The sequence below is a fragment of the Lissotriton vulgaris genome, chromosome 3_1 (genome assembly GCF_964263255.1).
Source record: "Lissotriton vulgaris chromosome 3_1, aLisVul1.2, whole genome shotgun sequence".
Taxonomy (NCBI): domain Eukaryota; kingdom Metazoa; phylum Chordata; class Amphibia; order Caudata; family Salamandridae; genus Lissotriton; species Lissotriton vulgaris.
Genome location: NC_141689.1, coordinates 590,825,905 through 590,849,237, shown reverse-complemented (window position 1 = coordinate 590,849,237; position 23,333 = coordinate 590,825,905). Strand labels below are relative to the sequence as shown.

The 23,333-nt window shown below is 46.3% G+C and overlaps 1 protein-coding gene across 2 annotated transcripts in view; it reads right to left on the bottom strand.

The window, feature by feature from the left end:
* RASA1 (RAS p21 protein activator 1) overlaps positions 1–23,333 on the bottom strand; it is a 926,777-nt gene that overhangs the window by 510,282 nt on the left and 393,162 nt on the right. For both annotated transcript variants that reach the window (XM_086960862.1, XM_086960861.1), the window contains exon 16: positions 2,931–3,103. In XM_086960862.1, coding sequence (XP_086816988.1) covers positions 2,931–3,103 — 173 coding nt within the window. The remainder of the gene's footprint in view (positions 1–2,930; positions 3,104–23,333) is intronic.

Here is a 23,333-nt window from a genome sequence, read left to right as displayed (position 1 = left end):
GGATTCTGTAATTTACCGATTCGTTATTTTAAGGAATCAGTAAAATACTGATTCCTTATTTTAAGTAATCTGTAAATTACTGAATCCTTAAAACCTATGAAGTGAGTGCACTTTTGCTTTAAGGATTCGTTATATACCACCAACTACAAGTTGGTGGTAAATACCGAATACCTTTAAAAAAGCAATTAGTTGCTTTTTTAAAAGTGCCATGTGGCAGACATACAAGGCCTTAAGGCATGTATGTGCGCCACGTGCACAAATGCACGATTCAGGGGTCAATGTGGCACCTTGCCACTCTTGAATATGCTCCCGCAATTACTGATTCGGTATTTACCGAATCAGTATTAGTGAATGGCTTCCCATTCATTCCTATGGGCCTCTAGGAATATTACAGAATCTGTAAATTTTACCGATTTATTACCTACATCACATTTACCGATTCTTAAATACCAAATCGGTAAAATTCGGTATTTAAGAATCGGTAAATTGTGATTACCTACATCTAGCCCATAATCTCCTGTTCCTACAAAAAATGGTGTCCTTGTGTAATGTAACTGGTGCACATGTAAGGCGCTCGAATACCTTCTGGGCGAGTTCAGGCTATATAAAACTACAAAAAAACAGTAAGCGTTGCTGCTCTTTTAGCATAGTAGTAGTACTACAGCAAAATAAAGTAACCAAACATTCATCTTGAATCCAAAAATGTAAACTATTTCTGTGGAGGGCGTACATACATATTAACGTACCGGATTCAGGCGGGATACTCCAGGTTTTTGAAGCAATAAATGGCTTTGTTTGAAATGTCTCCTGCCTAAAACTGCCTCTGCTTCAATAAAATGCAATGGGGAAAATAAATGTCCCAGATTTTTTTCCAAAATTTCCCATTTCCCTGTTCAAAGCGTTGGCATGTTGGATGTGCCTCTATTTTAAACGCATGACTTGAGAAGCAAAATTAGACCAACATTCTCAAAGCCTATAGATGTCAACCCAAACCTGTTGGCTATGCCAATGCTTGGCAGTGATGCGAGCGAGCATCGGCAAAAAATAAAAAAAATACAAATGCAAAAAAGGCAAGAGGAAACAGCTGGTGTTGACTGTCCCGTCATTCTGTAGGCGCGCACAAGCATCACCATGCATGCATGCAACTGAGGATAGGCCCATTTTTTATTTTTTTTCATTTACCAACATGGCTGACAGAATTTAGATTGCCAAATAATTAAACAAACAGTATGTAGAAGACCTTTTCATTTAGCAGAGCGCCCGTCAGTAAATGGCAGTTGCGCGACTCTCCAAAAAGATGAAAAAAATAAAAGCCTATGAGTGGGTGGAGGAGCAGAGGTACAGGTGGTGTGGTGAAGCAAATTAGTGTGGGCAGGGGGCAAGGGAGCATTTGAGTCACACAAAAGCATTTGTTAGAGCCCAGCAGCAAATGGAAGCTGCCAGGCCATAGAAAAAAAAGTTAGAAAAAATTAGTGGATGGACCAAAAAACAAGTTAGATCAATGTAGTAGAAGGGCCACGAGGGGTACGGAAGATACTGAGGTGTGGGTGAAAGGAAAGCAACAAGGGTGGGCAGATACTTGAAGGCGGGTGAGAAGCACACAAGAGCGAGTAATAAAAAAGGCACATATAATGTGCTTAGCAAAAAAGAAAACAAGCATTGGACGTGCACGAGTGAGTGGCCGCGAGAAGAGATATGTGCTGGGGGAGGAGGAGAAGCGGGAGATATGTGCGAGTGCTAAAAGAAAAAAAAAAGGACTCGTGTGGTGCGTGCGTGATGGCGCCTCCGCTCGTGCATGTGGGCGTAACCGCACGCTCCATGCCAGCAAAAAGCATGTGGTAGGACTTTTCAAAGCCCACTACTAAATGTCTCCCAGAGCAGAGCATGAGCTGGCTCAGGCGAGATCTAAAAACCGCCCTTTAAAAATGGTGGTGAAAGCAGGATGCGGGAGTCAGGCACTCCCAACACAGTAGTGCCTACAAGGAAATCAAACGATGTCAGATTCCGTCTCGTTCGGCTGCACGAATGTACTGACAGGCAGGCTTTATAGCCCATCATCGGGGATGTGAGGTGGCGTGGTCTAAAGCGCTCCTTGGCGATTTTAAAAGCAAAAAGGTAAGGGCTACCAATGAGCGAACTTGGGCCCAGCAACCCCCGTTGAGCACCACAAGCTCTCCTGTAGAACACAACTACTGTAACCTATAAACTGTAAACTATAACTTATTTCTAAAATGTACTGCCCTGCCCCAGCAGCTACACCCATTCTATAAAGATACTTGTAATAAATGACTTTAAAAAAAATCCAAGATACTAGAGGAACTCATGAACCCAGAGAACCAAGATTGAAACATGGTGCTGGCCCTTATGATCATGCAAAAGGTTGCCTACAAATACTGACAGGCTATAAAACAATTTAGTTAAAGAACATCCTTGTTGTCAGAGAAATCACAAATTTCATCAATCGGAGGTACATTCATGTTTTTATGTCAGTCTTTATCTTCACCTGGTGTTTATAACAATCAGATCTCAGTCAGCTTAGTTCAAAAATCCAAACTACTCAAAGCCCTCACTAATATCACCTTTGAAGACATTTGTATGTATGTTGCCATGTTCTATACTGTCTTCTTTTTATTGTTTTCAGCATTCAATAATGAATCCTAGCAACCAGAGTCTCCCCTGAGCTTTTAATATTTCAGTATTGAATTTGGCAGACATTGAAGCGATCAATGCTGTTGTAAAAAAAATAGGATGAAAACAACCATTTTGTACATTCCCCATATATTTACCAAGAGAAAACATTCAACATATTTTTGGGTCATTAGAAATTAGCTACACATATATCACTTTAGGAAAAGAGCACAACAAATATGCTATCATATTTTAAGCTTTTCATTAAACACAAAACTAAAACTGGCAAGGCAATTAAATACCTCTTTAAACTCACTGTACTCTTCTTCTGGCATGATTTTCTCCATAGAATATCGTGCTCTGACACGCAAGGAACCTGGTTCTATACCTTTTAATGGTATGTGGGAACTGAGCTGAAACCACTCATCTGTTGCATGTCCTTTCTGCAGTCGACTTAACTGGCATCGCATAAATACTTTGGGAAAAAAAAAACAAGCAGGGCATTTAGAAGAACAGATAAAGCTTGTGAATGCCAAAATGTATTATATGAAATTACGAAAAACATTGTGTTTTCTGCACAAACAACTCTAATAGGTTTTAGTAGGAAGCTGGATCTTTATATAGTATACCAATAAGAGGAATACTGTGCAAAGAGTCAAAGTATCCCTTAGAAGTAGACAGGGGCTTGATTGAGCAATCCCAAGGTGCTCTTTTAAGGGGTGGGGTGGTCGAGCAGCCTAAGGCTTATCAGAGAGTGTTAGGCATCTGCAATACACAAATACGTCAATAAATGATGCACTCAATAAGAAGGCCCACACCAATTTATAAAAATAAAATGTATCTTTACATAATATTTGGCACCAAAATCATTACAATCAGGTAAGTACGTTTCAAGATAGAAAAACGTTCAGTTCACAAAAGTCGATCTGGCAATTTCCAGAGTTGGCAATGTTATCCTATGGAGGAAAAACAAATAATACATACAGCTATTTCACAGTGACTTATGGAACCAATCTCTTGGACTTAAGGTGAGTGGAGGGAAAGGCAGCACCAAGGGGTCATACACGCTGGCACTGTTGCGGCCGGTTGCAGAGGTGCCATACAGCCTTGGGTGCCCAATGTTAGTCAACAGGGATCGGTCTGGTTGAAAAGAGGTTGCGGGTTTGGATTGGGAGGCTAGTCAGTTTGAACCAACAGAGGATATGAGATCTCATGATGCTCTGGAAGATGGGGACACCTTTGGCCCACTTCCACTCAGGCCTGGGCCAATGGGTGCAGAGGTGTCTCATAGCATTAGGTTTTTCTCCGGAGAGTCACTCGCCATGAGGGTGGGCTCCACAAAGAGGCTGAAGGCAGTGTTGAGGAGTCCCCTCCTGGCAAACCAAGGGTGGGCTTCTCTGTTCCTGCTAAACAGGCCCTAGTGCCAGTGCCTTTTCCCTAAAAACTACAGCATGCTCATTAGTACCCCAATTGGCAAGGACTTTAGCACTCTTGAAGTGTCTGGTAAATGGTACCTATTGTACCGAGGGCATGGGTACTACAGAGGGTCCTTATGGGCTTCAGCATGCATTATGCCACCCACATGGAACCACAAAAAACTGCATGCAGACTGCCACTCCAGGATGTGTGGGAGTGCACAAGCCCTTCTGAAAACAACATTGCACACATTCTGTGTGCAATGCCCAAGCACAATGCAATTCTCATATATAAGTCACCCTTTCTTAAATCCTTACATTGGCTCCCCGTACAGCAACATGCCCTGTTCAAGCTGGGCTGTATTATATTCAACGCCCGGTCTGGCTCAGCCCCTGCACTCATCGGTTCTGCAATTCTCGCTTACAACCCGTCTAGAGAGTTGCGCTCAGCCACCCAACAACTTCTCGTGGTTCCCAGCTTTAAACGAAAAAAATGGGGTGGATCTAAGTTTTCTACTTTGGCACCTGCCTTCTGGAATTCCCTCCCGATCCACTTGAGATCCTGCTCGCAGTACTCCCTTTTCCGCAAAGCCCTTAAAACTTTTCTTTTTATTCAGGCCTTCCCCTCTTAATTTGCCCCCTTGGCTCCCTAGTCTTTCTGTTCCTTGGGTCTTGTAGTACTGCATAGCGCCATGAAACCGCTGGGTGTACGTGCGCTCTAGAAATATTTTTAAATTCAAATTCAAATTCTCATATATAAGTCACCCCTACAGCAGGTATTACAGCCCTAAGATGGTGCATTATATACATGTGAGGACTGTAGAAAACTGGCTTTCTATATGGTGTACCAAAATGAGGTATACTGTGCAGAAAGTGCAGGCGTACCTCAGTGGTTTACAGGGGCCTGCTTTAACAATCCCAAAGAGCTTTATTTTGTGGTAGTGTGGTCGAGCAGCTTTAGGCGTATCAGAGGAGGATGTTGAGCCTTTGTTGTACACTCAGAGTCAAACAAGACAAACATTCAAGAAGAAATTTGAGAGCAATTTATAAATATAGCACAGATTTTTATATTAAATTAGACACCAATATCCTCGGAATCAGGTAAGTACTTACTGAGTTTTTTTACACAAAAACAGTAGAATAGCAAATGCTGTTAAATTTGAGGCATGAGCCTTGCACGTGGTAATGTTATCCTACAGGAGAGGCACACACTGCATAGATATACTTGCAAACGGTTGTTAGGATTGATCTACTGGACTTAAGGTGCTTAGGGATCAAAGGCCATAGAACCTCTAGATGTTTGTTTTAACCTGACCTAGTGTGCCCGGGTGCAGAGGTGCTGCTCGCGATGGTTGGCTCAAGCGCTACATGGTAAAGTCAATGAAGAAACCAGTAACAAGAAAAAGGCTGCAAGTGGGGACTTGGGGACAAGTCCAGCAGAACCCAAAGGAGGTTCGGCTATGGAGGGTCTGTCAGGAGCAAGGAGGCACTTTCAGTTGGCTCGAACTTGGGCTGTGGGGCTCCGTGCAGAGTTGTTTTGTCCGGCGGGTTGCTTGCATTCAAGGGTCTCACTTCTTGGGGTTAACATGGTAATGGGGAAAAAACAGAACAGGGCCACTCTCGGTGCTGGCTTCGGTAATCCTGACGTGCCTCTTCGTTAGGCGAGTCTTGGCAGGGTCGGTGACCGGACAGGACACTTAACAAGCCTTGGCTGCTGAAAGGGCTCCAGTACCCAGGGTATTTGTGCTGTGGACAGCACTTAATTGGGCTGGTTACTGTAGGTTAGGCCAACCCGCAACAGGTTTTGGGGACCAGCACTTATTTTCGCTCATCGGATTTTCACCCAGAGCAAGAGAGAAAAATGCAAATGAGTAACCTGTTTGGTGCAAGCACTACCTCCCTGGTGCGGCGCACGTAAATTGGCCATCACCAGGGAGGGCCCCATTCAATCCTCCAGTGCAAAGCACAAGAGATTATTTTTTCTAACATTTCCCCTGGGGGAGACACAGAAGACTTTCCGCGTCTCCCCAGCACCTCCCTCCTGTCCATCTGTGACGTCCGTGTGCTGCGAGGCACTCTGATGTCACTATTTTCTCCACCGGAACCGAGGTCAGCAGTAGGTAAGGCTGTGCTTGACTACGATGACTAAAATGGCCTCTCCAGCTTTCAGGGAGGCCTTGTTTGAATGGGGAGAGTCTCCCCTTTCAAACGAGATCGTTTGAAAAGGTTTCTTGGCCCCACTAGAAACCAGGGATGTCTTTGGGGGTGGTCTACCCTCGTGGGAATGGGTCGCCACCCTCCCCAAAGGCAATTATAAAAAAAAATACTTTGACTTTCCCTGGGGGGCTCGATCACCCCCCCAAAATATGAAATTATTTATGGGAAATTTGTAAAATTAAAATTGCGGCAATATTGACAGGGGGGTCGTCCCCCTGCTCTGTGGCCTGCCCCCCTGTTTATAGTCATGTGATCTCCGCTGGGGACACAATCGGCCCCCATGGTAGCCATAACTATACAAAAATAGAGAAAGATATATAGATATCTATATAACTATTTTTTTTTCAGTGAAAAAACCATAGGTTTCAGGGGCGTTATAGTTAGTTGGACATTTTGCTCATACAAAACCATTGAAATTCCCCCGTTATAGTTAGTTCAGCCAACTATAACTCGCTCGCCCGCAATGCACTGCTGATGATGTCACATATTATATCACTCATGACATGGTTAGTGACAGCACTCATGACATCACTGATGACATCTCAAATGACATCACTGATGACATCATCCTTGTGATAGAGTGGCAGACCTCCTCTCACCCTAATATAACCTTTGATACACACACTCAAAAATAGAAACTAACTATAACGGGGGAATTTCAATGGTTTTGTAAGAGCGAAATGTCCAACTAACTAGAACGCCCCTGAAACCTATGGTTTTTTCAGTGAATTTCTATGGTTTTTTTTATATGCTAGTTTCTAACTATAACGTGCTTGAAACCTATTTTTTTCAGTGAATTTCAATGTTTTTTTAATGCTAATTTGCAACTATAACATGCCTGCAACCTATGGTTTCAGGCACGTTAATTTCTAAGGTATTTTAAATGCTAGTTTCTATCTATACTTACAGAGGTAGGACATGTGAAGAAAGAAAAAAAACACAAAGCAGAAAAAGAAATGCAGAAAGAAGCAAAAGAAGTTATCAAAGACTAAGAAAAGTGCAGGAAGAAGGAAGACATGCAGTAAGAACAAAGGGAGGAGCAGAAAGAGGCCTTGTTGCAAAATCATCCTGTACCCTCAACTTTTTCAGATGGGTACTGGTGGTAACTGACAGACTTACCAGTCCTAGAGCCAGTGCTATGCTAAAAGACACTTAGAAAACAGTTAAAACACCTACGTACACTAGGGAACACTATGCGTTCGGGTACCCCTTTTATTAGCAGGACCTCCTCTGTAAGCCCCTAGTATATTATAGGGCAGGGGGATTAAAACTACCTCTTAAAACGCGCCACAGGGTGCGTTTGCACACTAGTGAAGGGAGGGGGGGGGGGGGGGGGTGGCTGAGCTGACGTGTGCAAACATGCTCTGTGGCCGTTTTAATTTAGTGGATCAAGTCCCCTTGAATCCTGAGTGTCCCTTGGGTACAACTATCCCACGAGGTATCTCCAGTTAGCACCACAGAGCTGCGTTGCAGAGAGGTGTAAAAAGTTGCACGGCCTGGACCACCTCTGACACGCAGCGTAGTGGCGCTTACTGGAAGCACCTGCACAGGGGGGAGGGTGGCAGTCCCAGGTGCTGGGGGACCCCCTTTGTTCTCGGCCTGCTTGCTGAAACAGAGCGTGTTTGCACACGTCACATCAGGCCCTGTCCCCTTCCTTCACCACTGTGTAAACACGTCCTGTGGGCGTATTAAGTTGGGAGATTAAATTCATTTCAATCCTGAGGGTCCCTAGGGTCCGACTAGCCCACTAGGTACCTCTAGTAAGCGCCACAGAGCTGCGTTGCAGAGAGGTGTAAAAAGTGGCACGGCCTGGACCACCTCTCTGCAACGCAGCGCAGTGGCGCTTACCGGAAGCACCTGGTGGTCTAGATAGCCCCAGGGGCACTCAGGATTGAAGGGGAATTATTTCCCCAACTTTAAACGCGCCATAGGGCGTGTTTGCACACGTCACCTCAGGCCACGTCCCCGTCCCCTCCCTTCTCCACTGTGTAAACACGGCCTGTGGCCGTTTTAAGTTGGGAGATAAAATCCCCTTGAATCCTGAGGGTGCCTAGGGGCAATTTAGCCCACTAGGTACCTCCAGCCATTGCAGAGAGGTGTAAAAAGAGGCAGGGCCAGCACCACCTCTCTGAAGCGCAGCGCAGCACAGTGGCGCTTACTGGAAGCCCCTGTTTGGCTAGTTGTCCCCCAGGGTCCCTCAGGATTGAAAGGGAATTATTTGCCCAACTTAAAACGCACCACAGGGCGTGTTTGAACACGTCACCTCAGGCCCCGTCCCCTCTCTTCACCACTGTGTAAACGCGCCCTGTGGCTGTTATAATTTGAGAGATTAAGTCCCCTTGAATCCTAAGGGTCCCTAGGGTCAAACTAGCCCACTAGGTACCTCCAGTAAGCACCACAGAGCTGCATGGCCTCTGAACACCTGTCTGCAACACAGCTCCCTGGCGCATACTGGAGATATCTGTTGGGCTAGTTGGCCCTCTGGGACCCTCAGTATAGAAAGAAAATGAATTCCCTAACTTACAACTCCCCACGGGCGTGTTTGCACAATGGTGAAGGAAGGGGGCCTGGCCTGAGATGAAATGTCGGCAAAAACGCCCTGTGGCGCGTTTTAAGTTGGAAAATTAATTCCTCCTCAATCCTGAGTGCCAACTAGCCCACCAGGTACCTCCAGTATGTGCCAGAGAGCTCCATTATAAGGAAACAAGGGTTACTTAGCGTATTTGAGATTAAAACTGATGTAGTATAGGAACACAATGGAAGCTATACGAAAAAACAAATTTCCAAACCCAGCCGGGAAAGGAGTTTATTTTCTGGAGGCAATATCCAATCTTACAATATAAACAGTATAACTTGACACAAGCCTGTGCCGTACAAACCAGAAGGGAAGAAACAAGGATAGCGTAAAAGTGAAAGGGGTGTTTTTCAGGCAAAGGAAAAAGAGCAAGGACAGGGTACTGTAAAGAGTTAACAATTAATCACAGTATCGCCTGAGAGTTGGGTGTACACAGTCACAAATGAAAATAATCTAGGTGTGACCCCACTCATGGGTGTCGACGTTTCGATCCCTTAGCTCAAATAAATACATGGGATCATCATCAGGACTTTTGTAATAGACAAAAACATGCCTGAATGTAGTCAATAACGCCTCAATGAGGTCTAGAGCATAATCTGTAATGGTAAAGCGTCCTTCACTTCAAGATGTGGTACTGGCTCACGTGGATAACGCGATTGAGAGCCTTAATGGGGGATCCGGTGGAAGGTTCTTGCGGTACCAAGTACCTCGAAGTCCGTTTTCAACTGCGGAGGGTAGCAGCTCTTAGTTCACTTTGTATGTGAACACGAATCCGTTTTTAGTAATGCAGGCTGCGATGGCCGTGCATGTCGGAAGCCAACAATGTAGCGGTAGTGACGCACGTCTGAATGCGGGCGCGTCTCTCGTGGGCTGCTCGGTCGGTGCCTGATGCTTAGCCTAAGCATCAGGCACCGACCGAGCAGCCCACGAGAGACGCGCCGACATGCACGGCCATCGCAGCCTGCATTACTAAAAACGGATTCGTGTTCACATACAAAGTGAACTAAGAGCTGCTACCCTCCGCAGTTGAAAACGGACTTCGAGGTACTTGGTACCGCAAGAACCTTCCACCGGATCCCCCATTAAGGCTCTCAATCGCGTTATCCACGTGAGCCAGTACCACATCTTGAAGTGAAGGACGCTTTACCATTACAGATTATGCTCTAGACCTCATTGAGGCGTTATTGACTACATTCAGGCATGTTTTTGTCTATTACAAAAGTCCTGATGATGATCCCATGTATTTATTTGAGCTAAGGGATCGAAACGTCGACACCCATGAGTGGGGTCACACCTAGATTATTTTCATTTGTGACTGTGTACACCCAACTCTCAGGCGATACTGTGATTAATTGTTAACTCTTTACAGTACCCTGTCCTTGCTCTTTTTCCTTTGCCTGAAAAACACCCCTTTCACTTTTACGCTATCCTTGTTTCTTCCCTTCTGGTTTGTACGGCACAGGCTTGTGTCAAGTTATACTGTTTATATTGTAAGATTGGATATTGCCTCCAGAAAATAAACTCCTTTCCCGGCTGGGTTTGGAAATTTGTTTTTTCGTATAGCTTCCATTGTGTTCCTATACTACATCAGTTTTAATCTCAAATACGCTAAGTAACCCTTGTTTCCTTATAACGTAGTTATACCCATGGTACTTAGCTACCCGTTGGGTCCCCTTGTACTTTGAAAAGCAGAGAGCTCCATAGCAGAGAGGTGTTCAGAGGCCACGCCCCTATAGAGGTGTAAAAGGGGCATGGCCTCAGAACACCTGTCTGCCACGCAGCTCCCTAGAGATATCTGTTGGGCTAGTTGGCCCCCAGGGACACCCAGCATTCAAGGGGAATTTGTTTCCTATCTGCAAGCGCGCCCCCTGGCGCGTTTGCAGAGTGCTGCAAGGAGGGGGCGTGACCTCTGGGGCACTGCTGGTCTTTTATTTATTTTATTTTTTTAAGAAGGGGGGCTGTGTGGCCCCCCTTCCTTTTCTAATTTCTTGACCCTGGAAACCCCAACCCACAGGGACTGCCCCCCAATTTTTTTAATAAAAAACATTTTATGGGCCACATGGCCCCCCTCCCAGGTCTTAGTCGGCCCGGGGACCCCATCCCCCGGGGCATGGCCTTTTTTTAAAATGTTCATTCTTTTGGAGGGGGGCTGCGCTGCCCCCCTCCTCGGGCCACTTATGGCCCTTGGGACCCCAGCCCCCGGGGCAGGCCTTTTAAAAAAATAATATATAATTTTAATAACATTTTGGGGAGGGGGGCAGCGTTGCCTCCCTCCTGGTCCACTTGTAGCCCCGGGGACCCCATTCCTCGGGGCTGGCCCTTTCCATTGGGGACGGGGGGGGCCCAAATCCTCCCACGGTCCCGCCGGTTCCCCGCGTGACCGTGGGAGCTGGCTTTGCTTTTCCACATGGGGAGCTACTAAGATGCAGCTCCTCCCCATGTGGAAAAGCAATTTGGTTTCCATTTTGAAAGAGAGAGCAGGTTTCTCTGCTCTCTCTTTCAAAAACCAAACCAAGTTTGCTATGGCAGGGCGGGAGCCGCGAACAAACAAACTGTGTCTCTGGGTGGGCACCCCAGGACACTGCAGGAGCCGGCCCTGGGGGGTGGCTGTCCCCAGGGCTATCAAGGGCTCCAGGAGGGAGGCCACACGGGCCCCTCCCAACATTTCCAAAGCCCTGGGGAGGTGGTGGTCCCCAGGGCTGGGGAGGGGGTCAGTCACAGACCCCCCCTATTTTAATATTTAGAGCTCTGGGGAGATGGCGGTACCAGGGGCGTGTGGCGGGGGCTTAAACCCCCACACAGGTTTTTTAACTTTAAATCAAGGAGAAGCCCTGGGGGTGGTGGTAAGCACCCGCAAAAATATTCTTAAAGCCTCGGGGGTGGCGGTCCACGGGGCTTGGAGGGGCCTTTGAGCCCTCCCACCCATGTTTTGTTGAAGCCCTTGGGGATGGTGGTCCGCGGGGCTGAGGGGGCTATGAGCCCCACCCGCCATTAATTTCAGAAAGCCCGGGGGGGTTGCGGTCCCCGGGGCTGGGGGACCCCCTTTTTTCTCGGTTTGCTTGCTGAATCACCCCGAAACTTTCAGGATAGGAGCGGAAAGATTCATCAACCGGCGCCAAAGTTATTGGAAATAGAATTATTTTCCTATGGACCGCCAGTATGTGATAGAGTCTCTTTCTCTCTGTAGATGATAAATGTGCATGCATGTATACATATATGGCGGTGGTGCGGGCATTCATTGAATAAACCCGACCTTTGCACTATCTCTGGGCCTGCCTTCTTGTTTCTGGATGCTTTTGGACAAGAAAGACTGTTGGTATACATATATATGTGTATATAGAAGGAAAATGCTACTTACCAGTATGCATCTGTTCTTGGCATGTAGAGCTGCAGATTCTTACACGATGCATTAGATCGTCACCTGGTGTTGGGCTCGGATGATTGCATGTTGTTGTCATCTTGGAAGAAGTCTTTGTAGTCACGAGATAGGTGACTCCTCCCTTGGACGATAGTGCACATGGACATTGGCTCCATCCTTAGATTGTTTTTCGCTATGTTGGGAAATGATGGAGTTCGTAGAAATAAAGAAGGGATGTCCATGCGTGTATATCTAATTAAGATAGAACTGGAACAGATACAGGCACCGGGTAGGCGAGAGGGCGTGTAAGAATCTGTAGCTCTACATGCCAAGAACAGATGCATACTGGTAAGTAGCATTTTCCGTTTGAGGCATACGAGCTGCAGATCTTACACTGTGCATCGATTGTACAGCAGTGTTTCCCGAGGGGTGGCCACCTGTATCTGTTGCAGTAAGTTTGAAAGAGGGTTTTGAGGACAGCTTGGCCTACTGCAGCTTGCTGCTTGGTTTGCACTTCAACATGATAGTGTTTAGTGAAGGTGTGTGTTGTAGACCATGTTGCTGCCTTGCAGATGTCTTATAGGGGAATGTTCCCTAAGAAAGCCATGGAGGCTTCTAGTTTGCGTGGAGTGCGCTCTAGGAGGAACTGTTAATGTGCGTATTTGCATATGTGTATACATTTAACAATCCACCTTGCAATTCCCGATTTAGAAATGGGGTTGCCTTTATGTGGTGGAGAGAAAAATACAAACAGTTTGTAGTATCATCATGTCATGGTATTTCTCCTATGTTTCCCTTTCCCTAGCTGCTCAGCCTGTGTGTATGTTCTGAGTGGAATGTTGGTGTGTGGGCCTTGTGTAGAATGCCTGGGTGATTGGATGAGGAGTGACAGTTGGTGAGAGGGGCTGAGCAGCTAGCAGGCTGCTCCTGGTGGGGCTGCGATTTAACACCTACAGGACTTATATACCTGTTATGATTACTTGATGAAGACTTTCACTACTTGTTATCCAACCTGTGAATAAACCTACTTGGTTTACATCATACCAGTGCGGCGTGATCACTACACAGTTGCTTTGTTTTTACGAAAGGATTTGGTCTTATCAATGTAATAAAGAAGAACTCTTTTTACATCTAGTGTGTGTAGAGCTCTTTCTGCTACAGAGTCTGGATTTTGAAAAAAACACTGGTAATTCTACTGATTGATTTAAAAGAAAAGGAGTAATTACTTTAGGAAGGAATTTAGGATTAGTCAGTAGAACCACCTTGTTACGGTGTAATTGTAAAAATGGTTCTTATATAGTGAAAGCTTGAATCTCACTAACTCTTTTAAGAGCGATAATAGCAACAAGGAAAGCTGTTCTCCATGTGAGAAATTGCAGTTCACACTTATGTAAAGGTTCAAAAGGGGGCCCCATGAGCCTTGTAAGCACAATGTTTAGGTTTCACACTGGAGATGGTGGTAACCTAGGAGGAATGATTCTCTTTAATCCTTCCATAAAAGCTTTGATTGCAGGTATTCTAAATAACAACATATGTTGTCTCTTTTGTAGATATGCTGCAATGGCTGCAAGATGGAAACGTATAGATGAATATGCTAGATTACATCTTTGTAAATGGAGAAGGTAACAGATGATTTTTGGATGAAAGCATCTAGAGGATCAATTTGATTGTTAGTGCAGTAAATGGCAAATCTCTTCCATTTTGCAGCATAGCAAGCTCTAGTAGTAGGTCTTCTGGCTTCTTTAATGATATTCATGCAGTCTGGTGGCAGGTTAAGGTAACCAAACTCTAAGACTTCAGGAGCCAGATCGCCAGATTCAGTTTGTAGGAGGGTGGATACCGGACTATGGTTGCCCCCAACTTTCTGCCTGGTGTTTTGCTGGTTTTCCGACTTAGTTGACCTGGGACCCTGCTATTCAGGGCCCCAGGCCTACTGCTCTCTCTGTAAAATGGATTCCATGTACCTTAGGTGCATTTACCAATTGGTACTGGGCCACCTTATCAGACCCTGTAACTCAGGGCATAGGTGTACCTAGGGCCTACCAGGGGCTGCAGCATGTATTATGCCACCCCTGGCTGGCCATCTAAATCTGACACAACTGGCTGCACGACAGCTAGGGCAAGGTGGTGTAATCACCCCTTGCTGTAGATATAGTATACCTTTATCTAACCCTAAAATGGACACTCGTATTCCTATCAGTCACTCCTATGGCAGGCCTTAACAATCCTGAAGGCAGAGTGCTTGGAATCGTGTGAGATGGTGTCCTGGCACGAGCTGAGCCCGTTTGCAGCTTGCGGAACCAAGTCAAAATAGCTGTTCCATGATAACGCATACCATATACTCTTAAGTGCATTATAATCCTCGCGGTTATATGCCAACTCTGGTATCGCTTTATCAAAACATGTCGAGTAAGGTGTCATACGAATTGGAATACTAACCCCTCGCCAATTCTGGCGACGGGGTTAGCATTCCACCCTTCTAGAGGGACACGACATGTATGTAACTGTGAACCCCGGTTAAAGTTAACTCGAGCCTCAGCATCACAAAATGGATGCTGCCACCACAGACACAAGTCTGACCTCCTGCTGCTGGGAGTCCTTCCAGCGAGGAGAGCTTGGACAAAGGGTTTCCTGTCAGGGGCGGTGCTAGCACCATCCCAGACAGGGTTTTGTGTATCCTGGGTAGGCAGGGCTGAATAGGAAGGTGACTGCAAGTGGCACCCCGGTGCTCACTACGCATAGGCCGGCTAGAACCAGTTCCAGGGGCACACCAGCCCCTGAGCTGGGGAAAGTCCGGCATGGGAGAGGGGTGTAACCACCCCCCCTTCCTGGTCTCACCCATGGGCAGGACCTAGTCCCGTACCAGCCCCTTTCTTTAGTATAAAGGTGGGAGCGGGGACCCTTCCAAATTAGATCATCTTTGAATCCTGAAACTACTTTCTATGAAAGGAACTCAAGACTTCTTCTCAAGATTTCTCCCTTGTGACTAAGGAGTAGTGACCCTGCATCTGCGGGCACCACCTAAGTAACCTGCGGTTTGCTGCACGTCCTTCCTCCGGAATCCGACCGACCAGCACGACGAGACCCGGCTTCCCTGGCTCCTCTGACCTCTGCCTGCATCATCAGCCCAGCTGAGATTCGTGGGTGTGACGAGACCTCGAGGGACCGGCCATCTTCAGAACTGCACTACGCTTATCCAGCACGACCGCCAAGGGATCCTCGAGTGAGTGCTTTGGGGTTTGAGAAGCCCTAACCCTGAGCAGCTCCAGCACCGAAGTCCAGCCCCCCAGCATCTACGAGATCTGCGTGGGACCCTTCTGCTCTTTGCTGCTCACCGCGTTGTCCGGCCACTTGCCTGCTGGCTTGTAGCCCTCTTGACAACGAACTATGAAACTTCCATCGCTGGTCTGGTTGCTCCAGGCTGGCCCTTGCTCCCCTCCAACAGAGGAGCACCCCGGCCCCTCCTGGTCCACTCCAGACGCCATTTTGAGTCCACCGCGTGGGCTTGCATTTGCCAAGAGTTGTTGCCCCAATCCGGGGTCCAGCATCGCCGACAGCAGATACCTTCGTGGTACAGCTCTCACCTCCATCCTGGTCGCCGACAACGCCTCCTGGTCCGTGAGACTGCAGAGCCCAGCGTTGCCCACTCACCTGGTCGAGGTGACTTCATCCGGTGCCATCCTGGTGCCCATCTCATCACTGGCTAGTGATTCAGAACTTGGTCCCCTCTGCTTACAGGTATCCTCCATCATCGATCCAGGCTTGGATCACATCGAACTTCATCACTGGTCGCCTGCCAGCAACTTCTTCTTACAGGCTCCATAGACTGCAACGAGGAATCCCGACGTCTTTTCAGCCCTATGCAGCCGCAGCCCCTGGGCTAGGTAACCTGAGCATTTCGGTGCTCCAGCATAGCTTAACTATCTAAGTGTCCAGATCCTTTTTCGTTTCAGCTCTATCTAGTCGGATTCGTCCGATAACACTAACTTTACGAAATCTAGCATCCATAGACTTTGTCCCGCATCCCGCGTGAGAGTGCACACTCTGCACCCGATCTCCCTAGGCCTCCTGCTCGTAATCTGAAGGTTCAGTAGTCCAGTCCTAGCGATCCTAAAGCCTTTGAGACTAGTTACTTACCTGCTAGTATTTCGCATTCCACTTTTGTAGTATATGGTTTTCCGTGCCCCTCGGGCATTTGTGTAAATTGTGCGACTTTCAGAAATTCTTTAAGAGCTTTGTATTGTGCTTAGCACCCTGACCTCATAAAGAGTCCAGGGTTGTTGTGTTCTAAATAAATATCCTTTTATTTTCATAACAACTTGTGTGGTGTCCTTTCACTTGGTGTTCAAGGGGTATATGTGATGGTATAACAGCTGGCTTAACACGCCCTCTAGAGTTTAGCCTAAAGACTGCTCTTGTCCACGCTACTAAGATAGCTGGTCTATAAGGTTGACTTACAACCAATCATCAATAAGGGTCGTTTGGACTGATACATAGTGATCACTAGAATAGTGAGCACTGCATATCAGGCCAACTTCTCACACAGTTGACTTGGATCTGGATGCCTGATGTCTCCATGGTTCTGCGTTAGCATTGATGGTGACAGAGGCAGTCTTTGGTGTGGAACTAAAGAAGAGTTCTAGCAGTGTGGTGAACCACGGTTGGCGAGCCCATGTGGGAGCTACCAGGAACAGTTTGAGAGACTGTTGTCTGAGCTTGCGTTCCACTAGTGTTATTAGTGGGGTTGGCGGAAAAGCGTACGCAAATCTGACTGACCAGTTCATCCACTTTGCATTGCCCTTGGACAACAGGAGTGGAAACCTGGCGGCGAAGGTTGGGCATTTGGCGTTTTCGTGTGTGGCAAACAGGTCTATGTCTGGATGACTCCACTTGTGAAAGAATAGTTGAATAACATGCAGATGTAGTTCCCATTCGTGAATCTGTTGCGTCTGTCGACTTAACAGATCGGCTATCTGGTTGTGAACCTCTAGAAGGTGTTCTGCAAGCAGATATATCTTTTCAACAAAACATTTGGAGATGGGTCATTCCACGGCCCATCTCCAAATGTTTTGTGCAGCTGTCCACCAACAACAGGTCTGTCAGTTGTCCTTGTGCCTGATTGCACGGATGTGCAAGACATTCCTGCAATGGACGCATTTGCAGTCTTGCATATGGTATAATAAAAATGCAAGATGCCATCATGCCTTTTAGTTGCATGAACTGGAGAGAGTGTTGGTTTTGAAACCTTGTGATTAAGGCTTGAATGCTCTGTATCCTGGCTGTACTGGGATAAGCTAGAGCTGTATCAGTGTTTATGGTAGCCCCTAGGTAATGATGTACATGAGAAGGCTGTAGATGTGACTTGGTGTGGTTTATTGTAAACCCCAAGTTGTGCAGGGTCTGAATTGTGTGAGATGTGTGTTGAACACACTAGTTGAATGACTTGGCCTTTATGAGCCAATCGTCTATGTATGGGAAGACATGGATCGGTTGTCTTCTGAGATGTGCTGCTACTACTGCTAAGCACTTTGTGCACACTCTTGGTGCTGTTGTTACCCCGAATGGAAGGACTTTGAATTGATAGTGTTGTCCTTCTAGCACACACCTGAGATACTTCCTGTGAGAAGGATGTATGGGAATGTGAAAGTAGGCGTCTTTGAGGTCTAGTGTAGTGAAGAAATCGCCTTGTTGCAGCAGTGGGAGCACTTGTTGTAAAGAGATCATGTGAAAATGATCTTAGTGAATATACAGATTGAGAGGCCTAAAATCAAGAATTGGTCTTAGTATCCAATCCTTTTTGAATATTAGGAAGTAGACTGAGTAGACCCCAGTTCCTTGATGTTGCAATGGAACTAGCTCTAGTGCATCTGTTTTTAGCAATGAGAGAACCTCTTGTTGGAGCAGCGTTAGATGTTCTGTGGGCATTGGACGCTGTCTGGGTGGTATATTTGGAGGGGTAGCTGTAAGCTCTAGGCAGTAACCATACTGGATAATCTGTCTTACCCACTTGTCTGTTGTGATGGAATTCCAGACAGGTAGGAACTGTGTTAATCTCCCCCCTACAGGAGTGGTATGCTGTTGGGGAGCTGAAGGAAGTCACTGTTTAGTGGTGGAAGAGGATCGAGTGTTGTTGTTACCTCGACCTCTTCCCTTATTGTTATTACCTCTGTAGCCCCCTCTAAAGTATCCTTTATTAGAGGATGCTTGTGTATTAGTTTTAAAGGAAGCTGTATTTCTGCTCCAGCTTGTTTGGAGCCTCCTCTGTAAAAGGAGCGACGAAAGGAGCCTTTTGCTTGGGTGGACTGCAAAGCTCCCATAGACTTGGCTGTATCAGTGTCTTTTTTCATTTTTTCAAGAGCTGTGTCTACTTCTGGACCAAACAACTGCTGTTGGTTGAATGGTTGATTTAAGATAGTAGTCTGTACCTCTTGCTTAAATCCTGAAATGCGTAGCCACACGTGACGTCTAAGAACAACACTGGTGTTTATTGCCCTGGATGCAGTGTCTGCTACATCTAGTGCGCATTTAATAGAGGCATTAGATATAAGCTTACCCTCTTGTATGAGGTCATTTGCTTGTGCATTATATTGATCAGGTAGATGTTGTGATAGCTTCTCTAGCTGATCATAATGAGCCCTGTCATATCTTGCTAGGAGGTCCTGTGTGTTAGCAATGCTCCATGCATTACTAGCTTGGGCAGCTATTCTTTTTCTTGAAGCATCTATGATTTTGGATTCTTTATCAGGAGGTGGTGCTTCTCCTGATGTTTGTGAGTCTGCTCTTTTCCTAGCGCTTGAAATTACTAGGGAGTCTAAGGGTAGCTGTCCCTTAATGTAAGTAGGATCCCCAGGAGCTGCTCTGTACTTTTTTTCTATCCCTGGTTTTATGATTCTAGCCCGTACAGGATTTTTAAACACTTCTGGGGCATATTTAATAACTCCTTTAATCATTGGCAGCATCTGCACAGATTTTAGGGAATGTTCAAAAGTGTAAAAATCCTCTTCTGCCTCATCTGAATGCACGGTGACATTGTGATAGATGGCAATATAAGATGGGAATATTAATCAAGTGTCCAAACCCAATATTGTCTTCTGGAGGAGAATGTTTAGATGGATATATATGTGGGTGAGGAATATCTGGTATACCCTGTGGGTTTGGATACTCCCAGTCTGGTGAACCTGTTGGGTAGGGAAAAGGGTCCTTTGGGTTTTTTCCTCCACCCATGCTATACTGATCATCATCAGCATCCTGAGGAGGTATTATTGTGGAAAATGAAGAGCAGAATTTTGAGGTGAAATGTTTAAAGGGAGAGCAGGAGAGGGAGATACAGGAGAAGAAGGGTGCATAGGAGATGTGGCAGAGTCCTTTTTGACAGGCACTGGAGGTGTAGGTGCTGTATCTGGCTTACTCTTCCTGTGTGGTGTGGTGGAAACATGTCCTGTTTCTGGGTCTATGTATATCCTCTTTTGCAGAGGATCAGGTCTGAAAAGCTCTTCTTCAGAAATTGTTTTCGGTGCCCATTTTTTCGGTTCCAGGCCTGGTTTTTGTTTGTCTTTAGCCTTAGGAGTTGTTTTAAAGTCCTGTGGTGTACTTTTCGGCACCAAAGGTATTGTTTTCGGAGTCGAGGCCTGGTTCGAGGGCTTGGGGGCATCGGAAACAGGTTTTGTGGGTTTCGGCACAGAAGAGTTTGGGGTGGAAGCAGATTTCATTGGTTTCAGTGCCGTATGGTCTTTAGGACTCGACTGTTTCTGGGTCTTTTTCGGAACCGGGACTTCTTTCAGTTTCGGTGCTGAGGGAGCTGGTCGTATCGGCACATGTAGTTTGCTCGGTATGGAGCTACCGGAAGGCTTTAATATTTTCTTCGGAGCCGGGCTCGATGGCGGGGCTTTCGAAGCAATGTCTCAGTCTCAGCTGGGCCCGAAGGCGGAGTTTTGACCTTAGCCTTTGGTTTAGGTGGTTGGGATAGGGTAGGGGCAGTTGTACTCACGCATTGACCTGATGGTAGGGAGTTGTCTGCCTCAGATACGATCTGGAGATCATCAGAATCTTCCTCGGGACACATGAACCTTCATCTAAGATATCCACCGGTTCCGGAGCTGATCTCTGCATGTCGTGTCGACGGGCACTCCAATCTCAAATGGTCTTCATGGATCTAAAGGACGCACAAGCTGTGCACCTCTACTCGTCGTGTTCAGGTGATAAACACAGGTTACACACCTCGTGATGGTCGCTGTGTGGAAATTTTGCTCCGCACCCGGGGCATCTTTTGAATGGTGTCCTTTCCATGAGGTGTAGGCCCGACGGCCCGCGTCGACGACCGGAATCGAAGTGATGAGGTTGAGTCCATGTATATAGAAGTTAAAGTTTGTTTGTAGAAAGTTTTGCGCGTCGAAGTCTTCGAAAAGTCGTATCCGAACCCAGTGGCGGAAAAAAACAATCTAAGGATGGAGCTGATGCCCATGCTCACTATCGTCCAAGGGCGGAGTCACCTATCTCGTGACTACAAAGACTTCTTCTAAGACGACAACAACATGCAATCAGAGCCCAATACCAGGTGGCGATCTGATGCACAGTGAAAGATCAGCAGTTCATATGCCTTGAACACCTATGTATACACAAGTCATCTACAGAGAAAGATATATATGTATCTATGTACATATACATATATATATTTCCTTTCACTCCGTCCGACGCTTCTGCATCCCAGTCACACTGCTTGGACTGATTTAAAGAACGAATAAGTCAGACCCAATTTCTGGTGCGTAATTAGTGTTTTATTCCGTAAAATAGAATAACACCCAGCAAGCCCACATGACAGGTTTCGCCTCTAGCCAGAGGCTTGATCACATGAGATATATATAATTTTCTTTTCCTTAGAGATAGGCAGTTTTGGCACCATAGAGTAATGCAGAGAGGGCATGCTGGAAAGATCAGATCGGTCTTATGTGGATAGCTAAGTGGATTAGTAAAGCCACGCATTAGAATCACTTTGAAACAGATGAAATGTATTTGAGAGAGGGGATATAGAGAGATGAGGGGCATGTTTGCTGGATGGTAGTGAGGGAATCAAAGGAGGTCATAGTGTGCAAATGTAAAGCACACCTTCACCCGTAGGCATCTTGGCGCTGGATAACATATATTTATTGAAAGTTATGGGAGGGCGCCAACATTACTGTTGCACTGGCTTTCACAAGCGCTAAAGGCTGTGATTATGGGTATGTGCAAGGTAAAGTAATACTGTGTCTCTTTTCTCTCTTTCTTAGTGTTTTTGGAGAGCGTAAGGATTTTGCAAAGGAGACTGTTAAAACACTTCACTCACTCACACACCCATCTACACTTTGAAACCAACAATTTATCTGCATTCTACATAGGATAGTGTTTTAAAAGGATAGTTTTAGACACTAGCAGAGATTGCATATTGTTGGATGAATGATGCCTAGGCACTAAGTCTGGTTCTGGAGTCCAGCTTTGAGGCAGTATCAGAGACTGAGACAGCATCTGAGGGAGAGAACAATGGAGCCGAATCTCAGAGTGATTTTTCAGTTGGCGCAGTTCCATCTGACGACTCATCTTCCAGCGCTTCTGAAGGAGACAATGTCAGTTGTGCTGTCCCTTTGCCAGCACAGTCTGTGCAGCAGGACACCAGTAGCAGGTTAGAGCAACCCAGAGCGCAGGAACATGCGGCCACAAGCACAGACGGAGCGCTGTCTTGGCAGCCTCCCAATTTAGTTAAGTCCCAAATTCCGCTTTTCACTGGTGATGCTAGATGTAAAGTCGATACAGCAAATTTTTTGCCAATTGACTACGTCCATCTCTTTTTGGAAGTTGACTTCCTTGACAAAATTGTGCAGCAAACAAAGTTGTGTGCCGAACAATTTCTGAGTGAGCATCAAGGTACTCTTGGGCATCATTCTAGAGCACGCAAGTGGACTCCCACTTCTTTAGGGGAGTCGAAGATATTTTTGGGACTCACGCTTAAAATGGGGGTAGTGCATAAACCAACATTGCTATCCTACTGGTCTACTCTCACGGTTTGGTTAACCCCACTATCTTCGCACCATATGTGAGCAGAGATCGTTTTTAGGTCTCGGCTGCGCATGCGCTGCATAGGAAGGAGACCTTTAGCAATTGATTCGCCTTTTCAGCCAAAAAGGTGCACACGTTGCATTGCCTTCAATGGCAACGCGTGCACCTTTGCCGATTCCCTTGCGAGAGCAAGCTTTGGATAAATGGTTCCTGCTCGCCCCGCAAGGGAAACTGGCGCTGGCCCCCTCCTCTCTCCCTGCTGCTGCGCGACGCGCGTGCGCTTGTTTATTTAAAGAGTCCAGAAACATCCTTGTACTTTCCACACTAAGAACAATAACTTGTCAATGGTGAACCACAAAGAACAAGATTATTTTTTCATGCTCAAGTACACGCACTAAGCCTGTAGCTCCCCTGGTATTGTTATATCAGTTGCCATTGCACAGAGCGAGTTCCACTTAGTCCAGGCATGAGAGAAAGGGGTTTAAAGATCTAACACGTCGCTCTACAGTGTATTGGCAGACAGTCCTTTGCGAGCTCTCCAATACGCAGGGAGCCCCCGAATATAACATCTGCCTCGGTCTGGGGAGCAGGCAGCCTCCATGCAAATTCAATATAATTGATGTTAAAATCTGTTTATCTCTGTTCATGACCTACAAGCGTTTGTTCGCAGCTCGAATGATAAGGCTGGACTTTCATGGACTGTACCACTGCTGAAAATCGTTCCTGTCTCTGAACAACGCTGCTTGAAGCAGTGGCCGGCGCAGCTGCTCCCTGGTTAATTCATAAGTGTAACTGAATTCGAAGGAATTTAGATCTCGGCCATTCACGGTTTCGCAATGCAGAGATTTGACATTTCAGCTGCTACGCTGTGTTGTTTAGAGCTTAATCATTAGTGCAGTCAGATAATTCACTCAGAGAGACTGACCTTCGCTGCAGGAGCCGCGAGTTATTTATCACGTGCTGAACTGATCGTGTACTGGAGGGCCTGCAGCAGTGATAGCAAATGTAATGAAGTGGTTGTCATATGTGGGCTTAAAGTACATTCATACAGTGCTTGGGGGAGGATCACGGCTCCACTGATTGCGAGGCGTGCTAACGGTTGAAGCTGAAGTCG